At 40.7% G+C, this 17,317-nt stretch overlaps 1 protein-coding gene across 1 annotated transcript in view; it reads right to left on the reverse strand.

Moving 5' to 3' along the window:
• Positions 1 to 211: 211 nt before the first annotated feature.
• DKK2 (dickkopf Wnt signaling pathway inhibitor 2) overlaps positions 212 to 17,317 on the reverse strand; it is a 78,415-nt gene continuing 61,309 nt past the window's right edge. The window contains exons 2-4 of the mRNA XM_020796413.3: positions 8,385 to 8,535; positions 7,418 to 7,567; positions 212 to 3,647 (exon numbers count right to left, since the gene is read on the reverse strand). Of these exons, the coding sequence (XP_020652072.1) occupies positions 3,397 to 3,647; positions 7,418 to 7,567; positions 8,385 to 8,535 (552 nt within the window). The 3' untranslated portion in view covers positions 212 to 3,396. The remainder of the gene's footprint in view (positions 3,648 to 7,417; positions 7,568 to 8,384; positions 8,536 to 17,317) is intronic.

A 17,317-nucleotide genomic window follows, 5' to 3' on the forward strand; every position in this document is an offset into this window, starting at 1 on the left:
TGAGGAAACTGAGGGATTGAACCAATGTCCTACAAAAATTGTCCATCCCTGTAATAGACCAATGGATGTAGGATGTCTATAGAAGAAAAATTGACCATTCCAGTGGACGCAAGATATCTGCAGAACAACTCTTGGTCATCAACAGCTCTTCTAGCTTTCTGTTTTGCACCACAATTTACCTGTAAGAAAACGGGTAAAGAACACAGACAACTATGGGGAAATGGGCATTTTAATATATTTCATCTTATTATACATTTCTTTCTAAATTACAATGTCAACATGTTGGCAAGTATAGTTTGCTACAAAGCTTTCTGTATGAAATATCTTCTATAAGAAAATACATCTTATTAAACACTTCCTGTAAATAAATTATTTCAAATACTAGATCTGGCATGAAAAAAGGGAAGGACATGCAGAAGCCATCTGATAACATTTAAACGAAAGGGAACTTTACACTGTAACCACCAGCTGTGCTAAAGGGGATATAGATTCCTTCTGTCTCACAGAGGCAAAAGGATTTTAGATATGTGCATGTATCTGTTTAAAGAGAGAGTGGTTTTAAATGCAGACATTCATCATTGAAAATGATGTAAATTTTTAGCATTAGTTCTGTTATCATTCTGCTAAAGCGCACTCAGTACATCTCTCTGGGTCACTCTTTGAAAAAAGTCCCAATGAGAGTCAGAATTAAAGCCTTGTTTCTTGAAATTTACATTGATTCTCTATGTAGTCTTATTATTATTTAGAAAAATGAGAACTCAGACCAGATGCTTCGGACCTTAAAAAAAATTAAAGTTCCTGGTTTGCTCCTGCCCTCATGTGATTGTTCTGGGGGAGGGGGGAACACTGCACACAATGGATTAAGACCCAAGAACTGAAGGTTTGTTTCATTTTGTTTTAACTGTAAAGTAGCACTAGGAAGCTGAAATGTAAAGTAGAGGGATGTGAATATTGGGGCATGTGTTTGTTCAGAGAGCAGTTAATTCTCACCTCAGCATTGTTTACCCATTCAAAATTATTTCATTCAAAATTGAAACCATTTTAATGTCTGCCATGGAATTCCAGAGACAAAGAAGAAATTAAGGGAAATGCACGTTACCTGTAATTATCCTATTTGCATTCCCACAACAAGATCCCCTAACATATACATAGCAAACTGGCAAATGAAGCCCTTGTTATCCTTCCTGTAACCAATAAGAAAACAAAACAACTTGCTGAATCCACATATTATGACAAGCAGATGTATTTCACCACTTGAAAGAGCAGCTCTTCTAAAAATGTGATAAACATATCATCTTGTTTGACTCCACCTACATGTTTATAAGGTAAACATACTTCTGGAACCCTGTCAGGAAGAAACATCAGACTGAGACTATTTTGAACTGAAAAATGACTAACAAGAAAATATATAGCCACCCTTATCTCAGTGGTACTATGCTACCTACCATGGCAGCTTTTCACTTGAAAAAAAAATCCACCCAAGCTTTATAGCACAAATATTCATGTGATACTCCCCCAAATTTATAGCACATACAGAATCTCAGCTGAGATCAAAGGGGTGGATGTGTAGTCATTAAACTCTAAAACCATTCCATTTCCATTACATCAAAGACTAAAATGCAGACTTAAGAGAATTCTCTGCTCTCTTGGTAAACTGCTGTGCCCCATCTTCTTTGGAAGAAGTGCAAAACCAGTTTCTACCTGTAGTGCATGCATGTGCCTCTAAATAATCTTTAGCATTGTCTTACCTTCTTGTTTAGTAATTGAATGAACATTCTCCTTAATCCCCCTAATATCAACACTGCTGAGCTTGTTTCTGAACAAGAAGAAATAGAGAAGTGATGGACAAGACCCATATTGACTGGGTGGTTTTGATTTATAGATATGAATCGCAAATAGGTCATAGTTTTTTCAGGACACACTCTCATGTCTTCAGAAGGCCAAGAAAATATGGATTGTGACAAGCTTGCTAGCTATCACACACATTTTTTTTTACATTGCTATCAAAGTTTTGATTTTCTTGTGGGCTCTGTGATTGCATATGGCACATTGTGGCAGGTAAAACTCACAGTCCCAGAGAGAGGCATAAAAATAAAACAAACAAAATCACCATTCTGTCCATCAGCCACTCATTCTATCCTTCCGTATAACACAAATAACACATTTGGAAAATGAGCAAGCAAGTATAGAAAGAGAAAATGCAGGCATGCTGCGAAGAGGGGGGAAAAGATAAGAGAAATCGTCATTTATTTTTGTCCCTCCATTAATATGGTTGTGATGAAAGTGAGCATTGTTATCTATGACAATTTATGGGAATCAGGAGCAGGTGAGTTATCCATATTCCTAAAATGTATATGTGACAAGGATGTGTAGTCTGAGTGGCGTTATTTCATATTGTGGTGTCATTTACTAGGACATCTCTAAGTTCCTTTCGGTGCTTCCTTTTTTCCCCCCACTGCCATCTTACAGTGCCTCTATTTCAGTATCTCCCTCCAAATGATAGTAAATCTGTACTAATATCTGCAACCAAGATGTATAGAGTCAATGGAATTGGGATGCTCCTCTAGATGTAAATCTGAAAAAGCCTTCACAGTACAACCCTCATTACCCCAGATATTTACAGCCATCAGTGAAGCAGACCGTTCCTTACGATGTATCCATTGACAGTTTGCTTTAGCTCTTAGCCCCCACAAATGCTAGTAGTAAATGGTAACCAAAAGAAGATATTGGAAATGGTGGCTGAAGATTCAATTAGATCACAATTCCTGCTTAAGTGCTTCCATTCCAGGTAAAAGCCATCTTGGTGGAGGGAAATCACTTTGCCCTGGAGAGCTTCCCTCTGCACTGCAGCCTGAAAGATGTGGCACACTTGCTCAGCAGAAGAACATTTCTCATTGAAGTGTCAGCCTTGTATCACTAAAGGTTAGAGTTAACCAGTAACGAGGTGTTCAGTAATACTTTCCACTTTACTTCAAAGAGCTTTGCCTGGGATGTTTTTCATTCTGCATCCAAGAATGTGTAGCTAGAACTATCCTTCAGCAAAACTCTGCTTCGTGTTGCAAATATGGTCTGTATCATTACTTCACAATCACCATAGGGGAATGTAACCACAACTGATGTGAAGAAGTCACAAGGCCATTGGTCAATCATGGTCTTTCTGCAAACATTTGGCACCACTGACAGAACAGCATCACATCATGGAGAAAGCTCAGCTGTCATTGTCTTCATTTCCAGGGCAGAAATATAATTCACTTTGGGATGATGGTACATCATCCTGTCACTATGGCTACTTGAGCCTTTTAGTCCTTATTTACAGTCCTTGAGTTCCACCATGCTGTAGTATCTACAGCAAACAGATTCTTCATGGTCTGATAACAAGAGTCTCCAGAATCACCATCAGATTTTCTGGCACACATGAAGTCTTGCTTTTGAGGAATAGGTGGCATCCTTCCAGATTTTGCAGGATAGCCCTTTGGCACAGTCACAACGCTGGAAAATCTCCAAACCATGGGACCCTTTCTTGCGCTGTTTGGTGCACACCTCTCCTTGATGCAACACAGGTTTACAAATTTTTGTCCAGAAGTGGCGAGCACAGCAAAAGCCCTCACTGCAGTCAGAAGATCTTAAGCAGGGATCTCCTTCGTGACCTATGGAAAGCAACCACAATAGTTATCAGTCATTGGTTTCATTTTTACCCCACCTTTCTCACACAAGGCATTTTAGATAGCTAATAATAACACAATTCAAATGGAAGGCGCATACAGTTGATGCATGCAAACAGATTAAAACAAGGGAAAAGGGGTAGGCCCTTTGCCTGCGCACCCCTCAGCAAATTTTGGGTTGATCTCAGGTGGAAAGACCTCTTTACATATGCATAAGAATACAGCCTTCAACAATTTAAACAGGTTGCATCTCACAGAATGACATAGGAACTAGGGCTGCTCATGGGCCAAATAGTTTGGTTCACAGGCCAGTTCAGGGCTTGGAATAGATCCTAGTTCAGTCTGGACTAATTGGTGATTGATTTAATTCCTGCTCCAATATGACCTGATTTCCAAAGCCAAACACTAGAGAACCAAAATGGTGAAGATATTTATGTTTTTCTACTGGTGCACATGAATTATTGAGACACAATAAACTCTAAGGAGAAAAATCCTTCCAATTTTCAGACAGCTTAGTTTCAGGTGTTTGCATACCTATGAAGTTGTAAACACACACACACACACACACACACACACACACACACACACACACACACACACACACACACACACACACACACACACACACACACACACACACACACACACACACACACAAAACCCAAGCCCGAAGTGACCAATCTGATTTGATTTGTGCTCTGAATATTAATCTATTTGTAAATTCACTTTGCTTTGCCCCCAGACCCAAATCTGGCCACTCTGCTTAGATCCAGACCTCACCCAAATCAGTCAATTTGCTTAGTAATTCCAGCTTTGGTAAATCCAGTGTACAGGCCTAATAGGAACCCCTAGGTTAGAAACAGACTTTCCAGCCTTCTGCAAAATGATGCAATACTCATTTCCTGGACACAAATATCTCTAAATGGTGAGGGAATGCTTCTTTTAATTCTGTTGGCCACCCACGGTTAAGATATACATCTTCATGAACGTCCCTTTGTTCATGTTTCCCCTTCTTTTGCACTGCTCCAAGTCATCTTTATCTTCCTTGCTGTGGGTTTCTTTTTTACACAGTTAAGAGACACATAACAACATGTCCCTGGATTCTTTCAGGCAGTGTGCAGGATGATTTTTGTACTGTACTGTAAATACGTTTTCTGGAAAGCAGAAGTGGGAACATGCTGTTTTAATTCTCAAAGAGCACAAAGAAACTGAGAAAAGAATAAATGGGGAAAAATCTATACAAAGAAGCATGGTAGTTACATAGAACATTAGGTCCTAGTGAAGTTATGGTCAATTTCACTATTATGTGAATTCTATACAAAAGATACTTCCCAACTCCCCATACAGACTAACATCTATTTTTGTATGTGTATTAATCAACACTGTAATATGGCAAAAATTGCTACTTTTTGCATGAGCAATAATCAATGAACTCTTATTACATTTTAAAAATCTTCAGTTTTAAACAATTAAGGTTTACATCACAGCAATTTAAAGAATTGGAAGGCTCACATCAATATAATGCATCCTCCTAATATCACTGGTTAAGCAGCCAAATGGTATAAATCTCCATTGCTAACTAGGGAGGGCCTCTAAAATGAACCCACCATCCAACAGTGGGTGATGTAGTGGAACCAGGGCTCACGGGGACAGAATACCAGCACTTCGTGATTAGCAGAAACGGTGGCATCACCCGTGGTCAAACATCTCAGTTGTGATCATCACATTAGAAGGGGAATGAATTTTCACAGCAACTATGTATTGTAATGCAACATATTTTGGCATGGCTTGGCCTTCAATGGGCTATTAAAGTCCAATAGTTCTAAAAAAACCACTTGCTGTCACTGGAGGTGAATACTGGTAGATGTGATTTGTTGGTCTGATCAATATAGCTACCTATATGAAACTCTAGAAAGTTGCTGCCAGCTAGAGTTGACAGAACTGGGCTAGATGGACCAATAATCTCAATCACTTTTAAGATGTTCCTAACTGTGTATGTTAGATTGTTTATAGATCTGTCTATCCATCCAGTGTGGTGCAGTGGATAGAGTGATGAACTGGAACTCAGAAGACCTGGTTTTTAATCCCTCACTAAGCCATGGAAACTCACTGTGGTGGTCTTGTGTTCGAACTGGTAAAATCACTCATCTCATCTATCTATCTATATTTTATATACTGCCTTTCTACCAAACTAGATCCCAAGATTGCTTATAAAACAATACAAAACAATAAACATTAAAGTAACAATATATAAACCGACAGTAACATTATAATGCAATAAATCACAAGTAGAGCTGGGCATGAACTTTTCGTTTGGTGCTTCGCGTTGATTCATTTATCAGCAGAAAGGGTGTTCAGTGATTCCTAGGCCCGTCCCCTGATGGGTGGCCACTCAGGGCCAATGGCCCAGCTTTTCTGCCCTGCCTCCTCCAAGCACTGCCTCTGAATGGGCACCCACCAGGGGCAGCAGGGCTAGAAAGCACCAAACACCTGGTTGGCCAATAAACCAAGACAGTGATCCATGCCCATCTCTAGTTACAAGTATTAAAACTGAATTAAACCCTTTGTAGTATTAAAATGCAGTGAAAATTAGAACACTTCAAAACCTATTAACTAAAATACTAATAATGCTGTTCCATGCTGAAGGTCTGCTCAAATAAATGAAGGTCTCTAGTTGCAGGTGGAAGAACAGCAGGGAGTGGAGGATTCTCAGCTTCTCCTGGGAAAGAATGCACATTTTGTCTATAGGTAAAGGTAAAGGTTCCCCTTGACAATTTTTGTCCAGTCATGTTCAACTCTAGGGGGCAGTGCTCATCCCCGTTTCCAAGCCGTAGAGCCAGCGTTTTGTCCGAAGACAATTTTCCGTGGTCACATGGCCAGTGTGACTTAGACACAGAATGCTGTTACCTTCCCACCGAGGTGGTCCCTATTGATCTACTTGCATTTGCATGCTTTCGAGCCGCTAGGTTGGCAGGAGCTGGGACAAGCAACGGGAGCTCACTCCGTCGCGTGGATTCAATCTTATGACTGCTGGTCTTCTAACCCTGCAGCACAGGCTTCTGCGGTTTAGCCCGCAGCGCCACCACGTCCCTATTGTCTATAGGAATAGCATGCAAATAAGAAAACAGTGCATTATATTAATAACTATGAGAGAGTAATGTACTGGTTCTGTATTTTGCTTAAAAGAACTTATTTCACACATCTCAAGAGGAAGTTTGTCTCACCTTGCCCATATAACCATATATTTCAGTATCTTGTGATGCATTCTTACAAAGGAAAAAAGGCACATAGAACTATGTATACTTTGGACAACTGTGCACAGTTTGAAAAAAATGTGTACATATACGCATTAGTCAGTGAATTTCCATTGAGAATGGCTCAGAACCTGGGATACAGGACAGGATATAAATGCCAGAGGGATACTGAGAAAAAAACAGTTAATGGACCCCCTTCAGTGACCCTGCCTTTTCAGATTGGATTTGATTTCACTGGACAACCTTCCTCATACTGCATGCCTTCAAACAGAAGATAGCTGTGTAGAACAGAGGTCTGTCCTACCAAGATAAAGCAAAACAGGAAATAGTAAGAGGCAAGAAGGCTGTCTAATGCCATCTGGTACTTCTTCCTCTGGAAAATGGACATCAGCACTGTCACACTCGTGATGTGTCATCCATGAAACACTCTCATTTTAGAGCAAAAGATGTCCGTTTTTCAACAGAGTCTCACAAGACAATTCACAAAGAATACAATCCTACCTTTCATGTGTGTCGGCTTGGTCTGCCCTTTCCCTAGATTCTGCCAGCCCAAGTCTTTGGTGGGATAGTGATTATTTTTCTTATTCCGAGGCACTTCCAAGGCCGGGATGTGAGGTGTGAGAATACTCTCAGTCACTGGTATACAGATACCTACGTCAATGAATACACAGGGAGTCAGAATGGAGAAACAGGGCAAAAGGCTACCTATGAGGCCCTCCAGAGGTTGAGGGGCTGCCATTCCCAGCAGAGACAATGGTGAGGAAAGCTGGAAAAATAAAGAAACTGTTGATGGACATGTTGTGAAGGGCCACACTTTGTCCACCTATCTTTTAGGAAACCCTGTGGTGAATGACTATGTCTCCTGGACCCAAGCCACGAAAGAAAACAAACAGCTGAAATACTATGGCACTTGGCATGGCAAGCGGTTCATAAGTTGAATTGTTCTCAAGTAGGGCAGTTTGTAACTCGAGGGTTGACTGTAATTCAAAACTCTGCATCACATAATGCAGGGGTGCGCAATTAATTTCTATAGGGGGCCACATGAAAAATCTGAACTGTGTTTGGGGGTGGGTATTAATAGGTCCCCAATTTGTGGCTGATAGGCCCCCATTGGGTGAGGCCCTGCGGTGAACACACTACAAGGCTGACATACTTAACTCCCTAAACTTTTATGTGAACGTTTTTTATGTGAACGTTGTAATTCATTCACCGCAGGGGGGGGAGAGAGAAAAAAACCCTAACTCACCTGTCCTCCGTTCCCTCCCAGCCTTCCTCTCCGACTGTCTTCAATCCTGTGCAGGCAACTTGATGCGTCATCATGTTGCCTGCGCAAGGATCGCTTCCGGCCTCTTGAGCCGCAGGCTCCGCAGACAGGAGTGGCTCTCAGGCCGGATGTGGCCTGTGGGCCGCAATTTGCCCAGGTCTGACATAATGCATACGTAAGAAAGCATGAAAGCACTGCAAGTACCATTGTTGCAACGGTTTCCAGGGCAGCACATCCCATCTCTGTGGCAACGTCTCTTTTTCCTCCTACAAATCATGCAGGCCGATGTCGCTTGATGGGGACTATGGCAGTATTTCCCAACTTCACATTCCTTGTCGTTGGTGCAAGGGTAAGCCTGGAGAGGGAAGAAAAAGAGGAAAAGAAAGCAATCATTAGCTAATATCTTGCCAAAGATAATATGAAACAAATGGCAGAACAAATGCAAGTGCAGCCAAGGATAATTTCAAGTATGAAACCCGAATGGCTTTCAGACTGTAAAACCAGAACCTGGAAGTAACTAGCTGCAAATAGCTAATTATTTCCAGGGAATTCTCTTTTGCAATAACTAAGTTATATTGGAATTGCATTTTAATGTGGAGTAGCTTCACTCCTTCTGTGGCATGGATTGTAACTGTTTGTTACCTCCAGTACTGCAGTGTGGCCAGACTAAAATGGCAGAAGAGTAATATTAAGTGTTTCCAGAGTGACATCATGTTCTTGCCTCATGCTCTGCAGTTAGTGTTGAGACAATACCTTAGACAGGATGTGTTTCAGGCCAAGAAATAGTCCATTGTAACTTTAGACTGGCCCACAATTGTCCAAAATTTTAGGAAGTCACGGGCCGTATCCAAAAAAGGTAGCTTATGCAGGGGTGCTGAAATTCTTTGGAAAAACTTCATCATATCAGATCACTTTTGCCAACTCAGTGTCACTGGTATAGACAGGAACATGTGGAACTGTCCATGGATAAAAGTCCGCAAGATTCAGTCCATCAAGGATAGCAGTCTGGTTACACTAGATTGTTGTACGTATAGAAAACTCACTGCAAATAATAATGGCTAATTCCTACCTGAAAACTGGGGTTAGACAAGTCATCCAATCTAAACGTACCAGACTAGAACTTGCCTACCTGTCTCCAGCCAGCTTGGTTTCAGTGAAAGACAACAAATCAGATTGTTCCTTGATCTGACACAAGGTCACAGAGTAAATATGCTATATTTTTACTTAAGCTGAGTTCAACCAGCGATGAAGGTTAACTGGAAAACTGAAAATATGTTCATTTACTATTTTGCAAATTCCAGCTCAAACAGACACATTCAATCAATGGCAACTTGGTAACTCAACACTTTCATTGATTCATTGGCTGAAATCCTGTTGCCATAACTTAACACTGGGTAAGGCTGATTATATCATTAGCCCTTCCTCAGAGGTTCCAGCACTCCTATGGAATCCCTTTCATTGTCAGGATGTCATTGAGGGCTGCAGGTCAGAATGGGGAAGTTGCTACCAGGGTGAGTTTAGTGACAGTGGTGATATCCAGTAATTAGAGACTTTCCCCAGTCCTATGGCCCACAACAGCTTCCTGACAATGAAAGAGAATCCACAGGAGCCCCGGGGGACAAATCAGAGATGTTTTATTTCTGAAAAATTACTGCATCTGACTTATGTGGTATAACTTACGCCACAGGATTTCAGCCAATGGTATTGTCCTAAAGGAGCTAAAAAATTGGATTTGGGTGACATGTTTTAGCTACAATAGAGACTTTTCCCTTACTTGATGCTTAGTATCAGAAATGTTAACAGAAGAACCAGTGCATTTTTCTGCAATGAATATCATTCATATATAGGGATGTTAACGTTTGTCTGTCTCATTCTGCTTTCCAAAAAGTCCTCAACACTCCTCTGTTCTAATCAGAGCTCAAGAAAAGATTACTTTTTTAAAACCATGAACCCGAAGATATAATTTGGGGCATTGTAGACCTAAAAATACTTTCCCCCCAAAAAAATTCTAGTCCAAGTTTCTTATTGGATGAGAAAACCTGCTTTGATTCCAGAATATAAATACATGCATATTGCTGCACACACTTTTGGAAGTGTATGCATTTCTTTATATTTTTCCAGTGCGCACATTCCTGGATATTTATCCATTTTAAAAAATTATCTAAGTGCATTCCCCCCACAGAGTACTAATTTTGGTTATATGTATTTTTAACGCATGTATGGTTTTGTCTGCATTTTGCCCTCCGAAACATATCACAAGCATCAGGAATGTAATGTTTTCCAAAGGAAAATGCCCTTCAGTCCACCGGCAGTCTAAAGAGATGAGAAAATCCCATATGGAAATGTAGGTATCCCTACATAGGTTGAAAACACAGATTTTAGTTTGTGAATTATTTCTATTTCCCCACTCATAACAGCAAACTATGGCTTTCATTGCGACATATTAACAAGAATCATGTGGCATAAAGTCTATTCTGACCTAGGGTGACCCTTTTCAGAGACTTCTAGGCAGTGAGTACTGAGGTGTGGTTTACCATTCCCTTCTTCTGGTGGCATCCTAGGACTGTGCAGCTTGCCCAAGGCTACACAGGCTGGCTCTACTCCCAGGAGGCACAGTGGGGGCTTGAACTCCCAGTTCCTGGCTCAGCAACCAGATACCTAAACCACTGAGCTATCTAGCCAGCATATTAAACACAACAGAAATGCCCTTTTAATACTACTCTTTTACATACTGAATACAGCACTTATATTTCTGCACACATACAGATATACTATTGTGATAAGTGAACAGGAAATACCTTCACCTATTCTTTGGGCAGGCAAAGACATTTTTATTCAGGCAGGGTGTGATTCCACTAAGTATTCAATTCATTCTGATTCAGATTTGCATCAGGTTGATTCAGAGCCTCCTTGACGATTACACAGAAATGTCAAATAATCTGGAATAGTTTTGTGGCAAGTGTCCTCACTGCTCCTAAATATGCTGCAGTTCTATATGCAATGAGGAGCCCTCTTCCCGCCTCTGCCATAATGATCCTCTTCTTCTTTGCCGTTACCTTGGCCCTCCATTTATCCTCAGCTAGCCATCATGGGACATGATGGTGCTGCGGGTTAAACTGCAGAAGCCTCTGTGCTGTAAGGTCTGTAGATCTTCAGCTGTAAGATTGAATCCACATGACGGAGTGAGCACCCATCGTTTGTCCCAACTCCTGCCACCCTAGCGGTTTGAAAGCATGCAAATGCGAGTAGATAAATAGGGACCACCTCGGTGGGAAGGTAACAGCGTTCCGTGTCTAAGTCGCACTGGCCATGTGACCACGGAAGATTGTCTTCGGACAAAACGCTGGCTCTATGGCTTGGAAACAGGGATGAGCACCGCTCCCTAGAGTCAAACACGACTGGACAAAAATTGTCAACGGGAACCTTTACCTTTACCTTATCAGTCATCATGGCTAGTGTAAGCTGGACTAAGCAACACTGGTGGATTGTATGTGTCTGTGACACATACCCATTCCAAAAAAACAATCTTCTTAGTCCATTCTAAATCATTGGGATTACTTTGGGGGTTTCGGGCTTTTTTTCTATAGATGCTGTAGCTCTTACCTGATACAGCAATACGACAGTCTTGCAAAAGCTCAGAAATGGTACTTTGTCGTAAACCTGATGGTTATGTTGGGGTGCAGGTAGGGGTTGTCAAGTGAAAGACAATAAACATAGCAGTAGACTAATTATCACATGAAAAGAGATGGTATGGCCAGTGTAGCAAGTTGTCCCGAGTAGAGAGGGATATGAACCTCCTATTCAGAGGCATCATCCAGAGGAGGCGGGGCAGGGAAGCCAGGATATTGCCTCACCAGAAGAGGCAGGGCGCTGAATTGCAGAACACCTATTGGGCCATCAGTCACACTGGCACAAACTGCCAAACCAGCAGTTCACGTCTATCTCTACTCCTGAGCAATAATTGGGGGGGGGGACAAGTGGAGAAGTAATACCATAGAATTTAAGCAATCAGATGATCTTGTACTAGAGTAGGCAATGATAATTTAAAAAATAAAATTAATGGAAAAAGCAAGAGCTCATGGATGTCCCAATGTAACATGCTCCACTTAGAGAGGTCACCTTCTACAATATACCCCCATTGCTGTTGTATATTGACACAATCTCACATGCCAAAACCAATGAGAATAAATTCACTTTCAAAAAAAAATAGAAGCCCCTTTTACCAAAGGAAAAAAAGTCTGGATCTGAAAGAAAAAAGTGTAAGCTGATCTACACTTAATACTTTGTACTGTCAATGGAAAATATTATCAATTCCACCATGTCAATTCTGGAACAATTATGATAATATTTTGTAATGCAGCCAGCCCCTCAGGCCTTTGACTTGGCTGAATAGCTGATGCGGAAGGTCCTTTTACTAATGGGTGAGCCTTTATCTCTTTTTGTTTTTGTTTTTAATTTAAAAAAATAATATTGCTTCTGTCCAAGTTTAATGCAATAACTTATTCCATAGGTTTTTTTTTAAAATTCTGATAGCCGTTGTGTTTTTAAAACTATATATATTAATTTATGTTATGAGCTGTTTTGGCTCCTGCAATTGAGAAAGATGAGATATAAATGAAATTTACGCACGCACGCACGCACGCACGCACGCACGCATGCACGCACGCACGCACGCACGCACCTACATACATACATACATACATACATACATACATACATACATACATACATACATACATACATACATACATACATACATACATACATACATATGCAACTTCCAGGACAACTATGTGTGTGTGTGTTCAGTTGTTTAGTCGTGTCCGACTCTTCGTGACCCCATGGACCAGAGCACGCCAGGCCCTCCTATCTTCCACCGCCTCCCGGAGTTGTGTCAAATTCATGCTGGTTGCTTCGATGACACTGTCCAACCATCTCATCCTTGGTCGTCCCCTTCTCCTCTTGCCTTCACACTTTCCCAACATCAAAGTATTTTCCAAGGAGTCTTCTCTTCTCATGAGATGGCTAAAGTACTGGAGCCTCAGCTTCAGGATCTGTCCTTCCAGTGAGCACTCAGGGTTGATTTCCTTCAGAATGGATAGGTTTGTTCTCCTTGCAGTCCAGAGGATTCTCAAGAGCCTCCTCCAGCACCACAATTCAAAGGCATCAATTCTTCGGCGGTCAGCTTTCTTTATGGTCCAGCTCTCACTTCCATACAACACTACAGGAAAAACCATAGCTTTGACTATTCGGACTTTTGTTGGCATGGTGATGCCTCTGCTTTTTAAGATGCTGTCAAAGTTTGTCGTTGCTTTCCTCCCAAGAAGCAGGCGTCTTTTAATTTCGGGGCTGCTGTCTCCATCTGCAGTGATCATGGAGCCCAAGAAAGTAAAATCTGTCACTGCCTCCATATCTTCCCCTTCTATTTCCCAGGAGGTGATGGGACCAGTGGCCATGATCTTAGTTTTTTTATGTTGAGTTTCAGACCGTTTTTGCACTCTCGTCCTTCACCCTCATTACAAGGTTCTTTAGTTCCTCCTCACTTTCCTCCATCAGAGTGGTATCATCTGCATATCGGAGGTTGTTGATATTTCTTCCTGCAATCTTAATTCCAGCTTGGGATTCCTCCAGTCCAGCCTTCCGCATGATGTATTCTGCATATAAGTTAAATAAGCAGGATGACAATATACAGCCTTGTCGTACTCCTTTCCCAATTTTGAAATAATCAGTTGTTCCATATCCAGTTCTAACTGTTGCTTCCTGTCCCACATATAGGTTTCTCAGGAGATGGATAAGGTGGTCAGGCACGCCCATTTCTTTTAGGACTTGCCATAGTTTGCTGTGGTCCACACAGTCAAAGGCTTTTGCATAATCAATGAAGCAGAAGTAGATGTTTTTCTGGAACTCTCTGGCTTTCTCCATAATCCAGTGCATGTTGGCAATTTGGTCTCGAGTTCCTCTGCCCCTTCGGAATCCCGCTTGTACTTCTGGGAGTTCTCGGTCCACATACTGCTGAAGCCTACCTTGGAGGATTTTGAGCATAACCTTGCTGGCGTGTGAGATGAGTGCAATTGTCCGGTAGTTGGAGCATTCTTTGGCACTGCCCTTCTTTGGTATTGGGATGTAGACTGATCTTTTCCAGTCCTCTGGCCACTGTTGAGTTTTCCAAACTTGTTGGCATATTGAATGTAGCACCTTAACAGCATCATCCTTTAAGATTTTAAATAGTTCAACTGGAATGCCATCACCTCCACTGGCCTTGTTGTTAGCCAGGCTTTCTAAGGCCCACTTGACCTCACTCTCCAGGATGTCTGGCTCTAGGTCAGCAACTATATTGTCTGGGTTGTCTGGGATATCCAAAACTTTCTGATATAATTCCTCTGTGTATTCTTGCCACCTCTTCTTGATGTCTGTGAGGTCCCTTCCATTTTTGTCTTTTATCATGTCCATCTTTGCACAAAATTTTCCTCTAATATCTCCAATTTTCCTGAACAGATCTCTGGTTTTTCCTTTTCTGTTATTTTCCTCTATTTCTTTGCATTGTTCATTTAAGAAGGCCCTCTTTTCTCTCCTTGCTATTCTTTGGAAGTCTGCATTCAATTTTCTGTAACTTTCCCTATCTCCCCTGCATTTTGTTTCCCTTCTCTTTTCTGCTATTTGTAAGGCCTTGTTGGACAGCCACTTTGCTTTCTTGCATTTCCTTTTCTTTGGGATGGTTTTTGTTGCTGCCTCCTGTACAATCTTACGAGCCTCTATCCAAAGTTCTTCAGGCACTCTGTCCACCAAATCTAGTTCCTTAAGTCTGTTCTTCACTTCTACTGTGTATTCGTAAGGGATTTGGTTTAGATTATACCTGAGTGGCCCAGTGGTTTTTCCTACTCTCTTCAGTTTAAGCTTGAATTTTGCTATGAGAAGCTGATGATCAGAGCCACAATCAGCTCCAGGTCTTGTTTTTGCTGACTGTATAGAGCTTCTCCATCTTTGGCTGCAGAGAATATAGTCAATCTGATTTCGATGTTGCCCATCTGGTGATTTCCATGTGTAGAGTCGCCTCTTGTGTTGTTGGAAAAGGGTGTTTGTGATGACCAGCTTGTTCTCTTGACAAAACTCTATTAGCCTTTGCCCTGCTTCGTTTTGAACTCCAAGGCCAAACTTCCCTGTTGTTCCTTTTATCTCTATAGGACAACTATAAAAGTCCTTTTTAAAGACTCTCCTCCTGAATGCTAGATAGCTACAGTCTCTGAACACTGCTGTGTCACATTAGTGGTTATTAAATTACCTTTTCAATTGCATAAGCAAATATATATGATATTATCTCATATTAATTAATTCAAGACTTCAGTGCACATGTTTCTAAGGTATTCATTAAAACTTATCTTTTAAACTGAAGAGATTAGCACGCCACTCAGAAAGATATTGGCTGAAAAGAAACATTTTATGGAAAAATCTTGACATTTTCTATCTGTTTCCCCCGAAGAACCATACTTCATTGCTATCACAGGTCTGCTTTTCAGTATGTTGGACTCAAATCTGCAAACAGCTTTGTGTTTTGTGGTTTTTTCCCCCCAACCTATGACAGGGTTCGATGTGTAAAAGCTACACAAATTATGTTGGTCACAATCCTCAGAACGCCTCATATTTTTTGTAGGCCTCACATAAGCAATTTATACAATAATTTTGTGTAATGAGAATTGCTCTGTTCCAAAGAATCTGTCCTTTAGATCAGTGGTCCCCAACCTTGGGCCTCCAGATGTTCTTGGACTTCAACTCCCAGAAATCCTGGCCAGCAGAGGTGGTGGTGAAGACTTCTGGGAGTTGTAGTCCAAGAACATCTGGAGGCCCAAGGTTGGAGAACACTGCTTTAGATAGGTCAATTTGTATACCTAACGCTTTCTGTAAGTCCTTCAGGGTCACCCCAGTACATTTCGCTACTTGATGAAAGAGAACAACCCACCCACCCCGAAGCTAATACAGGTACACAATATCCAAGGTCACCCAAGATATTTTAGCACCTAAGTCAAAATGTTCTGTATGCAACTTGTCCCCGAAGGTAGGAAAGTAGGACTGCAACATCCATGGGGGATCGGTTCCAAGGCCCTCAAACAAGCCATGGACACCAAAAAGCATGGATATAGAAACTTTTTATGTACCATACATTCCATCTTATGGCCAGATCTGGTAATACAGCTTTGAAATATGTATTCTTTGGTTTTTTAAATTTTAAATCTTTAATTTAAATTCAGGCAAGGAATAAGTGAAACCATGGGCATTGATTCTGTGGATACAGCAGTCCTACTGTACTACTACTACTACTACTACTACTACTACTACTACTACTACTACTACTGCTACTACTACTACTACTACTACTACTACTACTACTACTACTACTACTACTACTACTACTACTACTAATACTAATAATAATACTAATACTAATACTAATACTAATAATAATAATAATAATAATAATAATAATAATAATAATAATAATAATAATAATAATAATAATAATAATAATAATAATAATAATAATTGTTGTTGTTGTTGTTGTTGTTGTTGTTGTTGTTAAATAAAGCAGGATAATAATTCAACATGGGCATGGCTAAAACTGGGGACACTTGAACATGCATCAAACACTACATCCAAAAAGCAATGTGGACAGATTATATATATTTACCACGAAAAATTGGAGGCCATGGATTACTGCAAATACAGGAGGTAGCAGGGGAAGAAAAAAGAAGCCTAAATGATTACATCAGTACAAGCAGGGAAAATTTACTGATAGCAGTGAAAATGGAGAATATTTTGAAACAACAGAAACAAAGACTCAATATAAGAAACAACAATTTGAAAAGAAATTAAAGAGCTAGAAAAATAAACTAAATGGACAGCACCTAAGAAATATTGATAGAAAGCATGATCATAATTCAACATTGGTGTGGCTAAAACTGAGGATCCTTAAGAAAGAAACCAAATGCTTGATTTTTGCTGCACAAGAACAAGCACTCCAAACCAATGTGATGAAAGCTAAGATCCAAAGAGTTAGTGCTAACAGCAAATGTTGGCTTTGCAACCAAAAAAAAAAAAGAGAGAGAGAGAGAGAGAGAGAGAGAGAGAGAGAGAGAGAGAGAGAT

The sequence above is a fragment of the Pogona vitticeps genome, chromosome 5, assembly GCF_051106095.1.
Source record: "Pogona vitticeps strain Pit_001003342236 chromosome 5, PviZW2.1, whole genome shotgun sequence".
NCBI classification, from domain to species: Eukaryota; Metazoa; Chordata; class Lepidosauria; order Squamata; family Agamidae; genus Pogona; species Pogona vitticeps.